At 39.4% G+C, this 25,247-nt stretch overlaps 1 protein-coding gene across 2 annotated transcripts in view; it reads right to left on the bottom strand.

Moving 5' to 3' along the window:
• The window catches only part of cmip (c-Maf inducing protein), a 253,957-nt gene extending 233,438 nt beyond the window's left edge, over positions 1-20,519 (bottom strand). The window contains exon 1 of one of the 2 annotated variants that reach the window (XM_072279852.1): positions 19,895-20,519. In XM_072279852.1, the coding sequence (XP_072135953.1) occupies positions 19,895-20,188 (294 nt within the window). In that variant the 5' untranslated portion in view covers positions 20,189-20,519. The remainder of the gene's footprint in view (positions 1-19,894) is intronic. The other variant, XM_072279853.1, reaches the window with a different exon arrangement.
• Positions 20,520-25,247: the final 4,728 nt, after the last annotated feature.

Below are 25,247 nucleotides of genomic sequence, written 5' to 3'. Positions count from 1 at the left end.
CTCAAAGCAAGTTTATTACCAAATGTACTTGTCACCACATACCACCCTGAGGTTCATTTTCTTGAAGCCAATCATAGTAAATCCAAGAAACACGACAGAATCAATGAAAGACCACACCCAACAGGATGGGCAACAATTACTGAGCAAAAAAAAACCCCACCAAACTGTGCACATCCAAAAACAAAGAGAAAAAGAAAAGCATCTCTGATCCAAAGTCAGCAGATATCCATCTTACACAGGCACTGATTGGAGAAAAGCTCCTTTATTATCAGATATAAATGTATTGAAGAAATACATTGGTGTTAAAGATTAAAAAAAAGAAGCAACGTGGAGGAAAATAGAAAGATTTGAGATTGATTTGAGATTTTTCAAATCAAACAGGAAAAGATGATCCTGATCAACCACAGAAAAGTGAAAGAGAGCCTAGGGCAATTATATTAGAAAAGACCCAGTCTCAAATTATGTGTATTGAGGACATTGGTCAAAGCTGATTCAATTACCCCAGATGACCTAGGTATGACCTGCTGAGGTTTTTGCCGCAATTTAAAGGAAACACCAAAGATGGAAGTTACGTATTTCATCTAAATATTTTTCAAACTCAGGGTAAAGTACAATACAAAATGTCTTTATTGCATCAACAGATGTGAACTGGTGAGATAGATCTGATTAAAAATATACCACACAAGACAGAACAAACTTGAAAGCAATCTGTTGAAAGTAATTCTCATTGGCCAAGCCCAACATGAAATCAAAGTGAAACAGCTGCCTTCTGTGTAAAATGTCTTCAGAATGGAAGATTGCTTCAAATGCAATCAACCACCATGCATTAAGTTCAGGGTTGACATTACTTTTAAAATGTGAATCTTGATAGGACATGTTGGAGATAAGTCGAACCACTTAGTTGAAAGGTCCTTATTTGCTTTCCAGGGAACAGCCAGTTACACAGTTGTGGGGGTTTCCTTTCTGAAGGTTAAAACTGCAAAGTGACATGCTGTACCAGTGTAAGCACTGGTCGACTTCATTCCTGTATCAAATGACTGTGTGATTACCAGCTAGTGTGATGTAATTAAATGAAGGATGCCAGATACAGCTGTATCAAATTAGAGGTTTATTTTAAAACGGTTTAGTGATGTCATGCATTTTATCATAAATAATTTGATTAAATGTTATAGTGCATTTTTAATGCTTTCTTGGTATTTTAATCCTCTCAACTGGATGTGTGCAGCAGATGAAAGGGTTAAACCAGTAGAAAATGTTGCCTCAAGTTTGTCCAATCAGACAAAAAGGGAAGTGAAATGACAGCGATCCGCACAATGGTGAAATATAGACCTGCTGGAATTAACATTCTGAATTAAGCAATTCAGAGTTGTTTATTCCAAAGCAGACATAAGTCCCACTCTTCTCTTTCAAACTGATATGAGAAAAATCTACCATTACAGAATAACACAGTGACTGCTGAGAGGACACATTTCTTCTTTGGTTGCCAGCTTTGTTTATGGAGAATATAGTTTTGCAGATCTGACCTTTACATATTCACGCGGACAATTCACTTACAAAAAATTGTTCCTGGCAACAGTAAGCATGAGAAAGGAAACAGTAATAAATGGGTTATCATGCACTGTGATGCCTTCCTTCCATACCAAATCTGTAAAATGCAGGATAAAGGTTCTTGTCAAATGATAGAGCTACATGACCTTGGTCTGCTCAGTGCCAGCATAAGGAAAATGTTTCAAATTTTCCCTCAATGTTCTTGAATAACAAATAGATCTCATTGCAACAACCACTTTTGCAGAACACTAATTCATTTTAAATAAAGGATTAAGCAAAATCACCTCTTCAATATTCTAAATAGTAGCTTCATAGGCGATTTTTAAATCATTCCAGAAACTGTTACATCTTTACAGCACAACGTCCATGCAGAGGGATCGGAACTGCTGCTTATCTTAAATCAGTAGTCACTGGGTGTAACTTCCTATCTGTACTCCAATAACCTGAGGGTTCACACAGTAAACACAAAAGTTATTCATAATTTTCAGTTCTCTTTTCCATTTTCTCAAAAGTAAATGTGAAATAAAATATATACTAATTTGGCAGAAGCTACCTTTCTGGGTTAGCTTGTGGATTTTCGCAGTTTGAATTCTGATGCAGTATCACCAAATTCCCTCAGAATTGGGCATCAGTTCCGTGTGTTTTTGCAATGCTCCTAACCATTGAATTTCTTTCTATGTGCATCTCCACCCTGGACTTTGGGCATTCCATTTACTTCAAGGTAGGTGCAATGGGTCAAAGGCTGAAATGTGCATTACCTCCTTGTCACATAACATTTACAACAGCAATAAAATGCAACGACAATATCTAGCAATATTTTCCATGATAAAAGCCTCACCCTAAGCAGAAAAAAAATGGTTTTTAAAAAAATTAGGTAACATGAGAAGGGAGAGATCCAACTTTAATTGGACATAACCCTTCCTGCTTCTTAAATGCAATATACTTCGAACTGATGACACAAAAAGGTCAAACACTTGAGTGATTGGTTTCAACTGACAGGATAGACTCAGAAGCTAACTTCAGGTTAAATACTGATAACTGCACTATAAAATCATGTAAAATTTAAAGATTGTTAACAGTTAAAAAGTAACAAATTCACATAAGTTCTAATGGTGGTTTGAAGTTTTCAAGTTTTAATCTTCTATTGCCATAAAATATATTGTTATATTAAAAAAGAACTGAATATTGAAGCTTTAACATGGATGCTCCATCAAAAGTTCTGCCACATTTATAATACACAAGAGCAGTGTTCCCAACAAGTGAAGACACGTCATTGCTATTTTTGTGGAAATGCTGATCAACCTCACACACGCTAAAAAATACAGCAACGCTCCTTTACAAACATATACCATGTGCCAGGTCATCATGCTCTGAGTATAAGAACCGTTGCCATAGGTAACCCTTCTACAAGACTACCTTAAAAGGAAAATTAAAAAGAAAGATATAGCACCATATTTGGAAACACATCAACATTTTGCTGAAGAACTGTTAAGACAATTTCCACTTTTGCATTTGGCACTTTTGGACTATTTCAGTTATCAAGTTTCAGATGTTTTTATGAAAATGAATGGATATAAAATTGAGAGTGATAAAGCATTCATCTGGAATCAATTAGGTTTATTTATGGTGGACTTTGCCTCTCACTACTCTGTTGATCCACCTCTTTTGAAAAGTTCCAGACCTGCTAGAACCAGAAACCTTCCATCTCAGCTAGTGTTGATCCATTTCTTTTCTAAGAGTATCATTTGGCCTCAAATCAACTAAAGTTATTGAGAAACAGTTCCACAAGTCCACTAAACAATGGAGATATATCATCTCTTTCTGGTCTGAATCCTTAATAATCTGAAAGCCATAAATGAAAACCCATTCATTCCGTTCCATCATCTTCATCCACAGAAAATAACTGGGGAGGGCACAACCAGTCCATTTAGAAAACAGAATGGGGGCATTTAGTTCAAGTTTATTGTCATCTGACAGTACATATATATAACCAAGTGAAACAGTGTTCCTCTAGACCACAGTGCGCCCACACAACATATATCACACACATCCAAAATATAAGTTAATAAAAATAAAATTCAAAATGCATATAGTGAAGTATAGCACAGATAAATAATAAACAATACTGTAAACAGCTCACTGTCCTAGTAACAAGACTTCAGCAGTGGTAGGGTATTCGTTAGTCTCACAGTCTGAAGGAAGAAGCTATTATCCAATCTGACAGTCCAATCCTGATGCTCCTGTACTTCCTATGTGACAGTTGTGAGTCAAAGAGATTGTGGAATGGGTGGTAGGGATCCTCAACTATGCTTTGGGCCCTTTGTCGGTTAATGTCAGAAATAGGGGAGAGAGACTCTGATGACCCTCTTGGCGGTTTTTACTGTCCGCTGTTGGGTCCTGTGGTCTGATGCCTTGTAGCTTCTGTACCACACAATGACACAGTCAGACAGTACACTCCCAATGGTGTTCCTGTAGAAAGTTGTTAGAGTGGGGGTGGGGAGCCTTGCATGCTTCTCTCTCCTCAGAAGGTGTAGACGCTGCTGTGCCTTCTTGACTGGTGATGGGGTGTTGTGGATCCAGATTAGATTGCCTGTTATGTAATCACAGAGGAATTTTGTGTTCTCCACTCTCTCTATGGCTGAGGCATTAATTTGCAATGGAGTGTGGTCGACCTGTGCCTTCCAGCATTTCTTGTATATTACTTTGAACTGCGTACACTGACTTTCTGCTGAGAGCACTTGAGTCCTGTTGCAATTATACAGGGGTATGGTGAGACCATACCTGGAGTATTATGATAGATTTGTTCTCTTATCTGAGGAAAGACGTTATTGCTACAGAGGGAATGCAATGAAGGTTCATCAGACTGATTCTTAGGATTGTGTATTTAAAGAGATTAAAGAGCATTTACTAGAGTTTACGAGAATGAGAGGGGACCTAAACTTCTAACAACATTGGAAAAACTAGGTACAGAAAGGTGTTCCCCACCACCGAGGATGTCCTGAACCTGGGTACAAGTATAAGGGGCAAGACACATAGGATTGAGAAGGGGACAAATCTCTTCACTCAGAGTGGTGGTAACTCTGTGGAATCCTTTACCACGAAAAGAAGCTGAGGGTTCGATATAGTCCTCCAAAATAAAGGGGGTCAAAGTATACAGCAAGAGAGTAGGAACAGAGTAGTTAACTTACCATTAAATGGTGGAGCAAGCTTGAACAGCCAAGTTGCCAACCCGCACTAAACAATGATATAATAGCCAATACAACAAAATTCCCATTTTATTCTCCCCTCCTTTCCATAACCTTCACCCAGATTCTACCACTCATCTACACGAACTAGGGCAATTTACAGTAGCCAGCCTGGACATCACCAGAATGTGAAACAGAAATAGCGGAAACCATAGCGGTCACACCGAGCAAACTTCACACAGAGTAACACCTACAAAATACTGGAGGAACAGCAGGTCAGGCAGTATATATGGAAAGGGATAAATAGTCAACACTTCAGGCTCAATGGGACAGAAATGTTGACTGCTTACTCCTTTCCATAGATGCTGCCTGAGTTCTTTCAGCATTATGTATGTGTTACTCTGGGTTTCCAGCATCTGCAGAATCATTTGTGATTAAATTTCACAGAGATATCACCTGAAGTCAGGATCAAATTCAGGTCACTGGAGTTGAGAAGCCCCTGCACTAAATGTTGTACTGTGTGTGATCAGATTTTCATAATGTCCGTTAGTTAGGCTCTTCCACACAAATGGGAACATTCTGCACTCACCCTGTTAAAATTCTATAATTCTCAATGACCTTATTCCCATTCACAACCTTTTATTAAAAATGATCAAATTGCCTTTAAAATATTTCAATAATTACTTCGGTTCCTCAGTAATTTAATTTGATAGCTTTTTAAAACTCCTCCCTAATCCCTTTACATTCAGTTTTGTACTGAACTATAATGTTCTTTGCATATTTAGTGTCTTTAATCATTCACAGATGGTCTTTGTTATTTCTATCTGGCAAATTATGATTTCTTTCTGGACTCCGCTGAACCATTTTTGATGTTTTCCTTTCTTGTTCTACTTTCAGTTCCTCGGAATCAGCCTTTATCCAATCTATTAACCAGTTCCCTGGCACATTTATGGTTCTGTCTTGCCATATTGAAGTATATTACAGCAAGACCATTATTGCCTCAACATTACCTTACATTCACTTATTTGCTCTAGCTTATTCCACAGTCTAGATCTAAAGAGGAATCTTTATTTGTTTTGATTTATCACACATTGGGTTCTGAATATTCTACAAGAATGCTGCTCTCTTATCTCCAGAACCTATTGTCCAATGTTGGGGTAGATGAAATCACACATAATTACTATTTAATGATTTTTACTCATTTCCTCAATATCTATTCATTTTCCTTCTTCCACCACTCTTCAACAATTAAGTGGGCTGTAGATGACATCAACTATTGTGATTAATTTGTTTACTGTCTTTATCTCTATTCATATAGATTCTGTCTTCTTTCTAGATGAGTCCATTTTATCCATTTTGTGATGTTCTGGGGGATTAACAAAATGTTTTCCTGACATGATTCTTAATCAAACAACTATTTCCAGGACATTTCTAGTGTTCCTCAGCCAACATAAAATGGTTATCCAAACTATGTTGCAAAAGTTTGATGGATATTTCCCAAAGAATTCCAATTCACTTGTCTCTAATCAACCCAAAGTTATTGACAACAAAACTTACATGCTAATTTCAGATGCAACAAAGGGACAGAACAGACTAAGAGTTTGGCCGGAATAATGGACTGGTGCAAATGATCGGAGATACTCGACTACAGACTGGCAAACAAACCAGGTTTACAAGATGTCTTATATGATCAATTATTCTCTATCTCTTGCATCTATCTTCATATCATCTTTATTCCCCTTCATCCAAGTGACACCATGTATATTGCTCTCTCTTGAAAGGTATCCAAATTTTCCAAAAAAAAATTTAAAAACATGTGGTTGTGAGATTTCAATCTGTGATTGAATTCAGTGTTACTGTAGAGGGTTATAGACTCAGCTAGCATCCACAACATTCAGGGCATCTTCGAAAGGCAGTGCTTCAGGAGGGTGGTATCCAGCATTAAGAACCCTCATCATTCAGGATATTTCCTCTTCTCATCAGGAAGGAAGTTAGGGTTAAAAGAGCTTGAATGTTTAAGGAACAACTTCTACCAACAACGCCTCGCATGCCATCAAATTTCTGGAATGTCCATGAACTATTTTGCCCTCTTTTTGCACTATTTAGTTACATAGCTTATAGTATCTTATGTATTATTTTTATTTATTTTTTATGTAATTCTGCTGCAAAACATCAAATTTCACAATATGTCAGTGGCAATAAAACCTGATTCTGAATTATCACAATATAGGAAAGGTACGTCACATCCGGACCATTTCCCTGCACACCTCTCTGACGTAGTGGGGAACTACATATGATGCAAGTTACAGCAGTAGCTTGCTGTTGCCTTCTGCCGGGTGAGTTTCCAAAGAGATCACCAGCTCGTAACCCAGCACGGATGGAAAGCGTGTAGGGGAGCCGGGGATTCGAACTCTGGACTTTTCATTCCAAAGTCCGACGTTGATGCCACTACGCCACCAACCGGGTCTCACACAATATACAAGCTTCATTACTAAAGTTTTAATCCCCAAAAGGAACAGTTAACTGAATTGTAACTGTGTAACACATTGCTAAACAACTATTTTCCAAAATGCATTGCGCCTTTGCAGATTTAAAACTACACAGAATATTTCAACGTACCAGCAAGTATACCAATAGTGTGGAGAAGGTTTTCTCAGCATCTTCTCATAATGGTCAACTTTAACCCAACAAATAATTGTAAAATAGACTACCATAAAAGTTTCAGTTGCATGCTACAATCAGATTGTACTGGTTACAAACCCACCTGCAGAAAAAGTTCTGCATCTTAAGTTAAAAAGTGTAGTCCTTTTTCTCTTTCAAGTCAATTAAGGTGGACCATAGTATAAATTCTGGCTTTGCATAGAATGTTCACATCCCCAACATCAAATAAGTAAAAGAAATGTTAATTTATACTCTGTCCATATGGCACTTTAACTTTCAAATGGAACAAAAAAAATAGAAACATTACTGTGCCTTCTGCATATTAATGTATTGTCTGCAGTGAACGTTAGGAGTCAGCTCTGCATAAAATCAGTGCCAATTCATCCTGAGCAAGAGTTTAAATGGAACCAGGTTTACTTAGTTTACATCCAGGAAAAGATGCTTTAGGACAGTACTTATTTTTTCTATTTTGCAAGGGCAATCTAGCAAGAGCACAGTGGAATCGAACATTGCCAGAAATTAGGAATGGCCAGTGGGTGAAATCCAGATCCTGTGCTGGTTTGAGAGCTATGATTGAAGTAATTTTTCACCGGTGTGCTAGGTGAGTGATTGCTCAGCAAGAATATATGAACATTTCATAATCTGTGTGGTATGATCTTTCAAGAAACAAATGGTTGACTTGGGGAAAGTAAGTCTTTTTCAGGGCGAAGCTGTTTTTAGTACTTGCTAATCAAGGGATTTCCATTCAAAGTCTGCTTTGCCCTTTTATATTTATGCCCAAACCCATATACTATCTTCTTTACCATTGTGATTAACAGGCAATAGTTAAAGCAACCACAGATAATTCAGAAAATGCTTAAAGTGCTTTCTTCCTCAGAACTCTTAATGTAACTGCTTTGGCTTCAATATGTGCTCTCAGCAAAGGGCAAGTAGGCCACCCAATGAATGTCAAACTTGTCAGCTTCTTGGCTGTCACACCAAAATAAAACAGTACCAGGAATCCCCAAACGTATGCCTGTCACATTCTGATCCACACAAAAAAAAAACAGCTGTGTTTAATGTCATGCATGAGAATAATTAACGTCAGGCCAACATGTTCATTAAAACAGTACTCAAAAAGCTCAGGGGTTTGCTTGTTTCAAGATGTTAAAATGTTGACAAAAATATTTCTATTTACAGTAAAAGTGATCGTGGGAAGTTGGATAGGGATGAAGCAAAGACTTAAAAAAATAACTTCTTAATAAAAAGCTGAATCCATGAACATTTCCTACTACATCAACTAGAAATATATTAACAAACATATACCCTAATTGCATAGCTCAAATGATATGAAACCATCAAATGCTACCATCAACCATAAAGTATTTCCCTTTATGCCACATATTTCTAAGTTCCCAACTGCTCAGTTTCAATGTTTTTAATGAAAACTCATTGGTAAAAACATTCGGACTATATTCTGTCATTCCAACAATGAATAAATATACTTCAGCGTATAATGAGATTTAAACTTCCCTTTGGTTATTAATTATGTTATTTGAAAGTTTAATCACTAGCTTTAGTACTTAATCATCTCATAAAGAATTAAACCATCCTTTTTTAGCTGATGAGGAGGCTGCAGGGTATTTTATTAAATCAGACATAGCAAACTAACATAGCCCAGTGAGTGGCTGGCCCAATGTCAGATTCCTTAGGCAGTTTCATAAAATTGGAAAAGATGATTCCCCTCAAGCAAACTTTATATCAGGTCTACATCTTTCTGTGATGTTCCAATTTTCCACCATCTATGGCACTGTCCAAGATTCCTGAGAAATGGCTATCAATATCTATTGTCTCTGTCATCTGCACTCTCCGTTACTTTTGCACTTTACTGAAGGAGGTAGATGACCACTTGTCTTTTGATCTGCAACTTTTCATAACCTTCTTCAAATTTTTCCTTATGTTCCATAATACTCTTACCATGCATCACTATGGATTAAAGAAATAAAGCAAATGAGGTACTGGGCAAAATTTAGTAAGGTAATTCTAAAGCATAGTAGATTTCTGGGAATAGAAAGGTATTGGAAGGAACAACAGCATTGGAGATAAACAAGAGAAAATGCAGGATTCACACATACAGACAGGCAGCATTTGGGAAGGGAGAGACTAAGGCAATGCTCCATCAGAACTGGGAGGATAAAGCACATTATAAGGTGCAGAGAAAGGAGGTGGAGAGAATTAATGTGAAGTTTATAGAAGATTAAATGACAAAAGGACTAATAGTGCAACGTCCAAATTCCTGGAAATAAATAAGGGTTGTTAAATAATGTCAGTCTGGAGGATATATGCTAAGCAGAAAAATTATCTGAAAGACGAAGTTGGAATGAATGTAAAATCTTGATCAACTTGAATGGCTGAACTTATTGCTCAGTATAGAAAGCTATAACGGAAAGGTGACATTTTATCTTCAAGAATAATTACAGCTTCATTAGGACAACATGGAAGGATGACAACAGAGTGGGACAAGTAATTAGGAAAATCTTTATTCCAATTAACTGTCTTTGACCTAAAACTAACTCTGTTTCTCTTTCCACGGATGCTGACTAGCATGCAGAGTATTTCTAGAATTTTCCGTTTTATTATAGGAAAATGTAACTAGTTAGGATCAGGACAGTTTTTCAGAGATTGATCTTCTAACTAACTTAATGAGTAATTCCACAGTCACACGCAAGATATAATGGTTTTTCCATGCATATATTTCCTAAATCCTTTTGATCGTGCTTGCTAAAATAGTGGTATATTAAATCAGATAATATGTGATATAGTTAACTCATTAGGTGCACATGAAGCTTACATCTGATTCTACATTACAGGTTGTAATAAAAATGTTAAGTACTCAGGAGAATGCAAATGAGAATTGATATATTAAAGCAGAAAACTGGCAGGTGTGATGTAATATGTAACATGTACTTAAGAATGGGAAATAGAAGTATTAATTGGAAAGCATTAAAGGAAATATAAATACAGGTATTTAAGTTAACTATGAAAATAATCTGTAGGTGCAAAAAAACCCAAAAATATTCACAAGCTTTGAGGGTTCTTCTAGAGATTTAACAAGCAACAGTAAAAGTGTATCAGCAGAGTTTTGAATAAGACTTTATTTGGAAGATGGTGCTTAATCTTTGGAAGTTCTTTACCTGTTTTGAAGGAAGTCCAACAGAATACCAGACTGATTGGAAGTAGACAATGTTCAGGATAGTGAGGATAATAACCATCTGATTTAGTTGTTTAGTACTAACAGTAGAGATAGGAATGACTTTTTAGATTAATTGCAAAATTCACAATTGTACACATTCCAGAATTTAAGCTAAACTGATAAAAGACAGGAAAAGTATCCTCATACCAAATCATACAATCAAGATTAGAGGTTTCCAATTTTTATCAACAATTTAAATGCTTTAAACTGTTGATAAAAGTTAAAATATTTTAAGTAGTGTATACAATGGCAAGAACTATTCAGACAACCATGAATTCCAGGATACAAAGTTCTGAACATTGGTGTGAACCTGGAATACAAAGCTGTGTGTACAATCTCAGCTGAAATATTTTAAACAAGAATTATTGGTTACCATCCAGCCAAATCTACACTGGACTTTCTCCAGGGGTGTTGAGGGAACAAAATCCAATGAAATCGGTGTTGAAACAACACAGCTGCTAAACAAAACACTAAGTAGGTGCTGTAACCCAATGATTAACCCCCATAATTCTAATACAAAAAGTTAAATGAAACCTCGAGTGATACAAAACTATGGAACAATTAACAGTTCAGAATTACCCCAATTTGCACAAACATGGTTTATTTAAAGCATTAAATTACTCTGGATATACTCTTCCAGAAACTACCATTCTGTAAACATTCCTGTTAGTTCTTGTATACTGTATTACAAAGGCAAGAATGACTTGCATTTATATAACACCATGTACATTCCTTTCAGAATGTCACAAAACATTTACAGGCAATGCACTTTTGCAAAGATTTAGAATATTTAAATACTTCCAAAATTCAGAAACATTTAAAAACTACTCAAAACAAAGTAAATTATTTTAAAAGAGAGTCATTTTAAAATGAAAGTATAGAAAGTAAAAATATGGCTAAGAGTGCACAAATAATTAAAACTATTGTACATTTTTTAAAAAGTAGAACTTACAGTATCTTCTCCTTTGCATTCTTCACTGAAAACTAAGCTAGTGCTGGGATACCTCTGTGACCAAACCCAGGGCAAAGTGATTTCATTTGCATGCATGCCTTTGCTAAACTAATTTGCCGTTCAATTGTGTGGCTGTCTCCTGTAATCATTATTTCACTTCTATCAACATTGAATGTAAGGAAACATCACTAACACATATCCGCTGGTCACCTTGGACAATTTCGATTAATAAGGCATGGAAGGTTGCAGCTCTATTAGCATTAGCTTCATGTGGGTGGATTTGAGCTTTGGTTTTTGAACCTTCTGGATTACTGAGTCAAATAATAAACATTCATAACTTCACAATGGCCCCTTATGGCTCTAGTTCCATATTTGTGTTGAATTACCGAAAATATTCCTACTAATTGACCGCTGTTAAAGCTGACCTCTCCCAGTGAGGACAAAAATTAAGCAACCATTCTCTTCTTAGAAAGACTGAAGACCTTTTTGGAATTGTTAGTGTATTCGCTGAACGTGCATGTGATGTTATATAACATACAAGTGAAAAATATGAAATACTACATGAATATCTATTCATAGCCTTTTTGACAGCACTGCTAGATACTTGCTCACAATATACAAATGTCAGCATTATCCATGCCAATTCATATAAAATAGAACCAATTTATCAGAAAACAAGATATCCTGCAGATGCTGATAATCCAGAGTAACACATACAAAACGCTGGAGGGATTCAGCTGGTCAGGCAGCATCTATGGATCGGAACAGGATCAACGTTTCGGGCTGAGATCCTTCTAATGTCCTGATAAAGGGTCGCAGCATGAAACGTCATCTCGTTATTCCTCTCCAAAGATGCTACCTGACCTGCTAAATTCCTCTAGCACTTTGTGTGTGTTACGTTTGATAGTAAGGAATTTGTAAAAAGCAATGCAGAAATTCAAATTCAGAGCAGAAAGTACAGCAAAAGTACTGTATACACAAAATGACATTGGCAAGTGTTTAGTTATTCAACTTCTTAATGCTAGTTGGGTCACAATGGAAGTGAGTAGAAATCAGTATTCCTGCGAAAACCTTGTACTGCATGGGCAAACCCAATACTGGAGATCAGACCTTAGTAACATCAGACTGACAAGATGCAGGCAGTCCCTCGACATTCCAAGGCAACTTTTTGACAAAGGCTTCACAGGCCACCACTTAAAAGAAGGAAAGTCAACTCAAGAGCAAGGAAAAAGCTGGCAATCTGGGAAAAGGTCAATCAACTGATCAGGAATTCAGCCTTGGCATTCTCCCAAACAGGTTTTAGTCACTTTATTCATGTGCGCAGAGGGGACAGAGTCTGCTTTGGCAACAAGTTGAAATCTCTTCCTTTCTGTTCGGTGGAAGTGCGGCATAGATGTTGCTTGGTAGGAGTGTCCACTTACTACCTGCCATATTGGAGCTTCATTATTTATTTAGTGGTCAAAACTCATTGGCATTTCAGGCTGTGCTTTGAAAAGATAAACAGACTCAATCATCCATTTTAAAGTCAGAAAACACCATGCAAGATGACAAATGCATTCTGAATGGAGGTGCCAAAGATAAGTGTTTAAAACAATAATTTGAGTAAATACACATACTGTACACTCAGTGACCACTTTATTAGGTCGTGGATTTGTGGAATTCGTTGCCACATACAGCTGTGGAGGCCCCGATCATTGAGGGTGTTTAAGGACGAGATTGGTAAGTATCTAATTAGTCAGGGTATCAAGGGATATGGGAAAAAGCCGGAAATTGGAACTAGATGGGAGAATAGTTTAGCTCATGGTTGAGCGGAGGAGCAGACTCGATGGGCCGAATGGTCTACCTCTGCTCCTTTGTCTTGTGATTTTGTGACCTGTACACCTGCTCCTTAATACAAATATCTAATCAGCCAATTATGTGGCAACAACTCAATACATTTAACATGCAGACACGGTCAAGAGGTTCACTTGTTGTTTAGACCAAACATCAGAATGGCAAAGAAATGTGATCTAAGTGATTTTGACTGTGGACGAGCTGTTGGTGCCAGATGGAGTGGTCCAGCAAGATCAGAAACTGCTGATCTCTTGGGATTTTCATGTCATGACAGTTTCCAGAGTTCATAGAGAATGGTGTGAAAAACTAAAAACATCCAGTGAGGCAGCAACTCTCTGGGCAAAAATGCCTTGTTAATGAGAGAGGTCAGAGGAGAATGGCCAGACTGGTTCAAGCTGACAGGAAGGCAACAGTAATTCAAATAACCATGTGTTACAAGAGTGGTGTGCAGAAAAGCATCTCTGAATGCACAGTATATCAAAACTTGAAGTGGATGGGCTAAAGCATAAGACCATGAACCACGCTTTAGGCCACATTTTAGGTATAGGAGATACTAAATAAAGTGGCCATTGAGTACATATCAAAGGTTGGAGAAGATTAGGAGGAATAGACCATTTGATCTTTGGTGTCTGCTCCACCATTCAGTAAGATCAAGGCTAACGTCAGCGTCACCTTTCCGCACTAACCCCGAGATAAATATCCAAAAGTCTCAGAGTCTTTGTTGAACATGCTTAATATCTGAGCCTCGATCTTGCATAAGAATTCCATATATTCAACATCCTCCAGGTGAATAGGTTTCTTTGTACCCCAATCTATCAGACCAATCCTGCAGCCCTGTCTACAAAACCAGATGTTTATCTAAACCCTTATGAATGATGCAAGTTGGATATGTTGCTTTCAGCCATCTTGTCTGAACCACTGATATATAAACAGATGGTGAACCACTAAGGCTCAATCCATAAACCATCCCATGATTGGTCTATCCCCAATGCTGTTTGTCCATTAATCAATCTTCAATCCATCCTCAATCCCGGGTGCTCTGATTTTGTCTAATATTGATTTATATGCCTTAATTTTCAAGTCATTTTTTCCAATTAAATATTAAGCTAAATTTCAAGGACTAGCACTGCACAGTACAGGAGTAGACAATGGCTCACCTCTGAGATATGGGTCACAATGCAGTTCAAGATGGTTATTTAAAAATATTTCCTGGCCTCAACTATTTAATGTAAATTTGCACTATATAATCCTATACCAATTCCTAGCGGTCAGGAGCAACTGCTACAGAACAAAAGCTACTTGTAATTTCATGTAAATTAACTCTCTATCAAAAGGAGGAAAGGAGCCAAGTTGATTCAACAGACGTGCTTTATCCAACAAGTACTCAATAGCAGAAACAAGAAAGTAATCCTACACCACTATTAACTATCATAATATACAGACAGTGGCCACTTTATTAGGTACAGGAGTGGAACCCAGTGTGGTTTACTGCCCATCGTCTTCAATCGTCAATGTGTTGTGCAATCAGAGATGCTCTTCTGCACAGCACTATTGTATACATGGTTATTTGAGTCATTGCCACCTTCCTGCCAGCTTGAACCTGTCTGGATTGGTCTCATTAGCAGGGCATTTTTGCCCGCAGAACTGCTGCTCACTGGATGTTTCTCTGTTTATCACACCATTCTCTGTAAACTCTGGAGACGGCTGTGTGTGAAAATCCCAGGAGATCAGCAGTCTCTGAAATACTCAAACCATCCTGTCTGGCACCAACAATCATTCCACAGTCAAAGTCACTTAGATCACATTTCTTCACCATCCTAATGTTTTTGTCTCAACAACAACTAAGCCTCTTGACCACGTCTACATGCTTTTATGCACTGAGTCGCTGTCATTTGATTGGCTGATTAGATATTTGCATTAGCGAACAGGTGTATCTAATAAAGAGATCAGTGAGTGTACTTCTACATCTAGCCACAAAAGATACACATTGCAATAAAAGGCTTAACATCTGCTTTAATTACATAGTTTTCTTTGAAGATAAAATTATCTTCAGTCAAATGTTTATGTTACCTTGTACAAATTTGCACCTTCCTTTTGTACCCATACAACCCTTGGCACATGATAACTGTAAGGATTAATGAGACATGAGGCTTTTAAATTATTTCCTATCTTTTGTCATTAACTGGAGGGAGAAACAGACTCTGCATACACATAAATACTGGAAGCCAAGTGTCTCCTGTGTGCTGAAGCGGCACCTTTTTTTTACTAAGTGAACCTTAAATCCACGGCATGTTTTAATCTCAAACATCGTGGCTGAGATGAACCTAAAGAATTTTGTGGCACTATTTATTTTGGGAACTTTAAGATCACATCCCTTGTTGTGAGCCTAATATAATACCAAAATAAAAATCACATAATATTTAATTTATTTAGAGATACAGCACAGAACAAGCCCTTCCAATGAGCCACGCCACCCAGCAACCCCCCAATATAACCTTAGCCTAATTACAGGACCAAATTACCTACGAACTGGCATGTCTTTGGATCATGGGAGGAAACACACCCACACACAGGAACACCATAAAAACTTTCTTTCAGAAGACACTGGAATTGAACTCTAAACTCTGACACCCTGAGCTATAATAGTGCCATGCTAACTGCTACACCATCATGTTGTGGCACCCAGTATTTCTAAAGAGCTATATTTTCATTAATTCACAGAATACAGTTTGATACAGGTTAATAAGTGATGTTATAGAATCACATACAACTTACAGTGGAGAAGCAGACCATTCTGTCCTCCAAGTTCATGCTGTAAATTGTACTCCTTACTCTCTGTAAAAACTATTACTGTATTTCTTGACAATAAGTAAAGGTCTTGCACCCAGCAAACCCCAGTCTTGCCTTGGCCTAAACAAGGAACAATTTACGTCGACCAATACTGTTGGAGGAAACTGGTCACGGGGAGAATGTATAAACTCCTTAGAGAGAGCAGCGGGAATTGAACCCCAGTAAAGCGCTGTGCTAACCACTACGCTGCAATGCCGCCCTTAATTTTCAAATACAAAGGGCCTGGAACATCAGTGCATAGAACAAAGGCAGAGCACAGATCAAGGCAAGCAATATCCCATTACAGCCTCAACAGTCAATACACCCAATAAAAGTTATAACTTCTGAGACCCCGGTTTCAGTTCATTGGCAATGACGTCAGCCAGGCGCCAAATTAAATTCTTCGCGTATATGTGATGTCTCAATCCCCAGGTACGTTTCACACCAGCCAATCTTCAATCATAGATTTCAACTTCATTCATAATGCAATAAATTTATTTATTTTAGTCACCGTCCGAAATAACTTCCAAACGGCTCACGTTACAAAATACATTTTTCCAGGCTGATTATCTCCACGTCTAACTCACCTCTCTAACTGCGAAAATAGACATAATTAGTTTCAATTAGTTCACAATATTTAGTTTCAATAAACAAGTTTACGTTGACTTTAAAAAAAACAAAAATGTTTTTCTAAGAAAACAATAGGGTTTGTGGAATTCTTCCAAAATAGTCAGTAGCAAATATTTATCTTCTCACTTAACATTTATTTCACAGAGACATTGGTAAAAACTTATGTTCTACTATTTCCACGGAATTTCTACACGTGGCATGGCAAAGGTGTTTCACGGTCTTTCTACTATACCAAGTAGTCCTCAGAGATCGCAACTATTCATCTGGGGAAAAAGAACTTCAAACCTAGAAAAATATTTGCTGATTCTCCGTATAACCGCTGGACAACTTTGCCGTTGATAGTGCAATTCGCTGGAAAAAGCTCTATACGTCAAATAAATTACTTCATCCTCAATCTAAAAATAATCCCACCGGAGAGCCGATTTTAAACGAGAATCAGCCCGTGTCCTAAACTGTGAGCATTATACCCCAGCTGGAGTTCCCTATCGAGGGACGTCCATTAAAATTCCGACTGCTTCCCTTGCAAGTGAATTTTAGCGCCACAATGGGCACGTCCGGATTAAGGGCATCCCTTGGAACTCCAGTAAAACGGGAATCTGAGAGCAGTGACATGACGGTGAGTGGCCAGTCCACCTAATAATAGTTAACATCTAATGTTTGGACACTAAGCTCTCTTCTCAAAGTGCCCATCTGCAGCAGACATCTCCCTATTATTATTTGCCAAAATATCTATTTGACAGTGAAAGTTGGGTATGTCTGTGCACTCTAAAAACTAAAGAATCCGAAGCAACTACAAATTTCACGACATATGCCAGTGATAATAAACCCAATTCTGATTCCGCCAATCCATTAATAAAAAATAATCACTACTATGACACTAGACTGCTGACTTATAATGTTGGAATAACGACTATTTCCAGCATCTGCAGATTTTCTCTTGTTCACTATTATAACGAGGTGTTTTGAGTTCTGTCATTTTGCCCCGCTTGTTTTTACAGTGCATTGGCAGGTTTTGATCAGAATTTCAGCCTGACTTGGAGCGCCTTTAATTATATTAAATTCACTGTATTGAATGGCTTCTTCCATCCCGGGATAAATTCTGGCGCTTGGAATTGGCGATATTATTCTAACTTTTATTTATTAACCTGATTTGATCACTGTGTTTGTGATTGCTTCTATGCTCAGATTATAGCGGTGGGCTTTAGACATTAAAAGGAAGTATGTAATGCAAATGTAATGCTCGGATCAAGTTATTTGCAAAAGCACAATGCGTTAATGGGTGTGATGTAAATTGATATTAAACATTTAATACGATGATATAGGAGAGTTTAAAACCTAAGTGTTTCCGAAAATTACTCATTTTATTCAGTTTTCTGCCTTGAAGGAATTTTGCTCTCAGCGGAATGGGACTGATTAATTGGAGACATGTAAATGCAACAGAGAACGTCTCGCCCTCCTTTGCTCCGTGTGCTTTACATACCCCTTCGGGCCGTCGAGCTGGTTTTAATTACAGTGTCCAAGTTGCTGGCCATTCAGAATCTAACACCACGGAAGCTACAGCAATGCGGCTGAAATATGATCGATACGAAAAGAAACGGCAACTACTGTTGACTGTATTAGCATCCGTTGTGACAGACTTCACTCTATCAAGGGAACACAGCTTCGCGGCTCCCGTTGCCCGTTGTGTTGTTAAGTACCACACGAATTGGGTTAAAATAACACGTGTGAAATATTGCAAAATAATCTGAAATTAGACATAAAACGATTTCCTTTAACGCGGGTTCCTTTTAAGCCGCCGTGAATTCACATGTTACTACCAGGTGGATAAAACAGCGAACTAATGTTGAGTAAACCACCTGACCTATATCATACAGTGACACTGCCTTTCACTACAGTATGTTTAAATGTTCAGGATCAGCCGCAAATCATACATAATCGTCCAGAATCTAACGGGGATTTTGTTTATTGTTTATGCTTCTCAAGCCCCGCCATAAAAATTCCAACAAAATCCAGTCAGCATTCATGAGGAAAACACTTGTATACCGATCTCCCACTCTCCCATACACCTCCTACCCAAAGACGTTAGGTACATCAAATAAAACGAAACGCTAGCTTTTGCCGGATTCGGTGTAGAAATGCGTTCAAATATACAACAGACAGTGTTTTCGCTGAATAAGATATCCCGGATGTGTCTATTCCGAACAACACCAAACCTAATCCCAAACTCTGCTCCAGAAAGTCACCCGCCCTGTTATAAACATCCTGCCATTCCCTGCTCTCCAAGTTCCCCCAATAATTCGTTCCTCTTCCCTCGTGACAGAGGTTGCCCGCTCATATCGTTTGGTTTTTAAACTGTCGTAGAGTAACTCACATTGACATCAACAAATCAGTGGGTGTCAGTGGAAACTAAGGTTTAAATTAATATTTTGTCATTGCCAGATAAATTTGATCTACTCTTTACTATTCCTGTTTGTAGTTCGCATTTGTCACACTCATTTCTAAACCATCGGCTCGATCCATCCGCTTTTCCTTTTGGGAACTGAGAGCAGATCTAATCGGTGACACTGGGGAGCCACTGTTGTACCACACTACACAGCCGTACAGTACACTCTAACGGCCTCTAACTCCAATTTGACAGCTTCGTTTTAATCTAATATTACAAAGTCAGTTTAAAAAAAACGTCTTGTTTTAGATTTTCAAACTCGCCGCCCGGTTCTGAAAGAGAATTGCTTAAAATTTTACATCAATTAAACTTGGACGTTAAAAATGCATTACAAGGTATAACTCAAACAAGTCGTTAAACTTCACATATCGCATAAACTATAAAGTACGTGCATGAGTTTATACCGTATTGATTCTAACCAAATAATCCTACAGGTTAGGTGTTTAAATAAGAATGCGACCGGCGAAGCACTGACAAACTCGTTTGAATTTGCAATTGAACACAGCGCCTTCAATGTATGTCGGTTGTATCTTGTCAGCACCCTTCACTATGAACGAAGAGTATATGGTGTCGGCACTTACCGTGGCTGAAGCAAGGCTGTTATCAGCCAGGGTCAGGTGGTGGGGCTCCCATCTCCGTAAGTATTTGGAGGTGAGGATCTTACTGAGGAATGTCCTGGGATGCCTGATCACGCACACCTGTATATCCCCTTCCTGCAGCAGTTTGTACCTCATGCCATTAGTACAGTAATTCGTACGCCTGCAGGGCGCAGCCCCCAGTTTGTTGAGATCGGATGCGGAGGATTCGGGCAGAAGGCAGGACCTCTCCTCGGAAGCCTGCGTGTGATCGCCGCCGCCACTGCTGTTCAAATCCATGGCAGACACCCGGCGGATTCCCAGCCCAGAGCCCAACACGGAAAGGACACTCGGCGCTCTCCGCAGCCAACAACAGATCCTCTCTCAGAAGCCTCTTCCCTCTGAGGCTCCTACAACTGTGTTGCACCAAACAATGGCATGGTTTCCACAATAAAACCCCAAAACCAAAACAACACTAAAGGACGCGGCGATATTCCCAAAAAGACAAAGGCGAACCGTCACGATTCTTGTGCTTAATTTAGTGGGGATAATCTTGGTACTGGAGGCAGGCAACGAACATTGCAGAAACTCTTTCCCGTCTGGTTGGTCTCCGGCTGATCATGTGGCTCCTGACTGACGTCAATGGGTTTGGTGAAACTGACCAGAGCGGATGCGCTGCGTGGTTTTAAAGGTACAGTTACAGAAGCGAGAAAACGCCACCATTTTATGAATCTATTTGACACATTTGCTTTTAGGCAGTTTGACAAAGGGGGTAAAACATTTACAGGGCGCTGCCTTTAGTTGATGAGTGCGAGGAACATTTCTAAACCAGCAGAAGCCCTTCCATGTTATCTAGAAGTGAAGGGTTAGTGTGTGCACATTGAGGGCAGACCTGTGCACCCCCCCCACCACCACTACTACCACTACCACCATTTTAAACCTTTTATCTTGTGGGCAATACTGTAGTAATCTTCTGCACCAGTGGCTGAGGCTGCGGAAATGTAGGACGAGCAGCTCGCTGGCGATTACGTGCACAAACCCATTTTTTTTTAAAAAAGCAGAGTCCCAGCGTTTTTATTCCGGACATTTTTTACGCGCTTTGTTCAGCGGCGTCAACGTTGTTCGTTTGCTTACAAACCCATCGCCACCACAAATGCTGTTTGCACAGATACCGGATAATGTAGGCGTGCCTGTTTAAATATTGTAAGAGGCGGTGTAGAGGACGAGTAGGAACACAAAAGAAATGCATATCCACCATCTTAAGCTGTTGGATCGTGTAGATCAAAACCACGTTATGTTTAAAACCATGTATCTTGCCTATTACAAACGCCAATATTTTGGTGCAATTCAGGAAAAATAATTAAATCTAAAACGATAATCTTAAACAGAAGGGCATGCTGATCAGTCTTTACACGTTAAGACAGGAACGGATATGGAAGGCTACAGTGTCCCAGAAGAGGGAGCTGTAGTGTATTTAGATTTATGATATCTGCCATTTGCATTTTGCATATCAACTAGGATATTAAGCGGCCTTCAACAATTGCTAGCCGAAAATTGGCCGTCTGCTGCATCTTCTTTGTAATATCATCAAAATATTTAATCATAACTTCAAAATTAAAGATAGTACTAGCATGATCAGTACAGAAACAGAGCCTTTGGCCCATCAAGTCCATGCAGGCTGCCAGGTACCACTGAGCATATTTCTGTGTCGCAAAGATAAATTTACATGTTACCAAGAGATTGCTCTTATGCAACTTTCACCTGCTCATCACCCATTTCTTTGCTGTCCTTCATCCATTTCATGTGTCCATCACTCACATACTTGACTCGTGGGGTCCCCTCTCGGCACTGTCCCCGTCAACCCCTCTGCCTCTGTCACTTGTTTCTATGCTTCACCTTCCTTTCCTGTCAGATTCCACCATCTGCGGCCCTTTAACCCCTCCACCCATCACCTCCCGGAGTATTTGCTAATTCCATTGTGGGCCCTGATACCCCCATCTACCTATCACTCCTCTCCACCTGGATCCAGTTATCACTTGCCGTTTCATGGGCTACCCTTTCCCCTCACTGTTGCTTCTCTATCAAACCTGACGAAAGGGCTCAGCCCAAAACATCAACTGCCCATCTCCTCCAGCAGCCTGTTTTGTTAGATGTCCAAATTTTGAGTGCAATAATTGTTACTGTATTAGCTTACCATTGGTATATGTACCAAGCCACAGTGCAAAGCTTGTCTTGCATGCATTTCGCACAGTGCATTGAGGCAGAACGTGGTAAACAAGAACAATAACAGAACAAAGCGTAAACACGAGATACTGCCGAGGCTGGAAATCTAGAGTAACACCAACTCAGGAGGAACTCAGCAGGTCAGGAAGCAACCTATTACCTGTCAGCTTATACTCCTTTCCTTCCCCCACCTTCTTATTCTGGCTTCTTCTCCCTTCCTTTCCAGTCCTGATAAAAGGTCTCAGCCTGAAACATCAAATGTTTAGTCCTCTCTATAGATGCTTCCTGAGCTGCTGAGTTCCTCTACCATTTCAAAGATTCAAAGTACATTCATTATCAAAGTATTTATGCAATATTCAGCCCTGAGATTCATTGATTGGAGTAGTACACAGATGCAACAGAAGTGTTCCTGCACAGGTCCGGTGAAGAGCTTTAACAACCCAGTCTCTATAAAAGAGGGGTACCGCCCAGCAGAGTGGTCATCATGGGAGCGGTCTTCATCCGAGTAGCCTGAGTCAGAGTAGTAAGGCTTTGGCTCAACAAGTCTTTGGTGAGAGCAAGCAGAGGCAAGGTAAGTAGGTAAGTTCATTCCTTATTTCTTAGTTCTTTTTCTTACTGAACTTCTGCGAGAATAGGGGGTATGTCTACAGAGCCAGTATTCTGTTCTGAGTGTCAGATGTGGGATTTCTGGGAGACTAGCAGCCTCCCCGATGGTCACATCTGCACTAGGTGCATCAAGATGCAGCTCCTTAGAGACCAAGGTAGGGAACTGGAGCTGCAGCTCGATGACCTTTGGCTTGTTAGGGGAAGAGAATCAGTGACAGACAGGAGCTACATGGAGGTAGTCACCCCAAGGCTACAGGGTACAGATAAATGGGAAACTATCAAGAGAGGGAAGGGAGAGCAGTACTGCGGCCTTCTCTCTCAACAATAAATACTCCATTTTGAGTACTCCTGGGGGAGGGATGACCTACCTGGGGAAAGCAACATTGGCTGTGCCTCTGGCACTGAGTCTGGCCCTGTGGCTCAGAAGGGTATGGAACTAAAGAGGATGGCAGCAGTTATAGGGGACTCTATAGTCAGGGGGACAGATAGGTGATTCTGTGGACATGAAAAGGAAACATTGATGGTAGTTGGCCTCACAGGTGCCAGGGTCCACGATGTTTCTGAACACATCCACAATATCCCAAAAATTTAGCCAGATGTAGTGGTACATACTGGTACCAATGACATAGGTAGAAAAGGGGAGGAGGTCCTGAAAGCAGAATACAGGTAGTTAGGAAGGAAGCTAAGAAGCAGGACCTCAAGGGTAGTAATTTCGGGATTACTGTCTGTGCCACGCGACAGGATAGGAACAGAATGAGCAGATAAATGCATGGCTGAAGAATTGGAGGAGGGGCAGGGATTCAGATTTCTGGATGGTTGGGCCCACTTCTGGAGCAGTTTGACCTGTACAAAAGGGAAGGGTTGCACTTGAATCCAAAGGGGGCCAATTTTCGTGCAGGCAGGTTTACTAGAACTGTTGGGGTGGTTTAAAATAATATGGTTTGGGGAATTGGAACCAGAATGATAGAGTTGAGGATGAGCCAGCAGGTTTACAAATCTATGGCAGATGTAACATGACTGTAAGGAAGAAGAAGCCAATGATTGGGTACAAATACAGACAGAACAAAATCTTAAGTTGTACCAAGGGGCAAAATTCAAAAGGGCGAAGAATGCGGGACTGAAGGTGCTGTATTTAACTGCATATAGCATCTGGAATAAGGTGCACGAACTCGTGGCACAATTAGAGATTGGTTGGCATGATGTGGGCATCACTGAGTCATGGCTGAAAGAAGGCCATAATTGGGAGCTTATTTTGTATATTTTGTATCGAAAGGACAGACAGGAAGGCATAGGCAGCGGTGTGGCTTTTTTGGTAAGAGATGGAAGTACATCTTCAGAAAGAGGTGACATGGGGTCACAGAGTGTTGAATCTTTGTGGGTAGAGTTAAGAAACTGCAGAGGTAAAAAAGAACATTATGGGAACCATATATACACCTCCAAATAGCAGCCAAAACGTGGGGTCAGGATTGCAAAGGGAGCTGGAAAAGGCATGTAATAAGAGGACACAATTAAAACGGGGTACTTCAATTATAAGGGGATTGGGAAAACCAAGTTGATGTTGAAGCGTAAGAGAGGGAATTTGTTGAATGCCTACAAGTTGGCTTTTTAGAGCAGCTTGTGCTTGACCTACTCAGGAAAAGGCTATCTTAGATTGGGTGTTGAGTAATAATCCAGATCTTATTAGGGAGCTTAATATAAAGGAACCCTTGGGAGGCAGTGATCATAATATGATTGAATTCATACTGCAATTTGAGAGGGAAAAGCATAAGTCACATGTATCAGTATTAGAATAAAATAAAGGGAATTACAGATGCATGAGAGAGGAGCCTTTCCAGGTGGATTGGAAGAGGATACTAGCAGAGATGATGGCAAAGCAGAGATGGCTGAAGTTTCTGCGAATGGTTCATAAGGTGCAGTATAGATATGTCCCACAGAGGAAGTTCTCAAATGGCAGGGCTAGGCAACCATGGCTGACAAGGGAAGGTAAAGACTGCATGAAAGCCAAGGAAAGGGCACATAAGGTAGCAAAAGTGATTGAAAAGTTGGATTATTGGGAAGCTTTTAAAATCCAATGAAAGGTAACTAAAAAAGCGATAATAAGGGAAAAGATGAAATATCAGGACAAACTAGCCAATAATATAAAGCAGGATACTAAAAGTTTTTTCAGTTATATGTAGAGTAAAAGGGAGGTGAGAGTTGATATTGGACCACTGCAAAATGATGCTGGTGAGGTAGTAATGGGAGACAAAGAAATAGAAGATAAATTTAATGGATACTTTGTATCAGTCTTCACTGTGGAAGACACTAATAGTGTGCCAGAGGTCTGTGAGTGGCAGGGAGCAGGAGTGAGTGCCATTGCTATTACAAAGGAAATAGTGCTGGGCAAACTGAAAGGTCTTAAGGTGGATAAGTCACCTGGACCAGATGGACTATATCCCAGAGTCCTGAAGTGTTTGCTGAAAAGATAACGGATGCATTGGTCATGAGCCCATTATTAAAGACGAGGTTTCGGGATACTTGGAGAGTAACG

This window comes from Mobula birostris, chromosome 15, assembly GCF_030028105.1.
Source record: "Mobula birostris isolate sMobBir1 chromosome 15, sMobBir1.hap1, whole genome shotgun sequence".
Taxonomy (NCBI): Eukaryota; Metazoa; Chordata; class Chondrichthyes; order Myliobatiformes; family Myliobatidae; genus Mobula; species Mobula birostris.
This window is presented reverse-complemented; position numbering and strand designations above follow the sequence as displayed.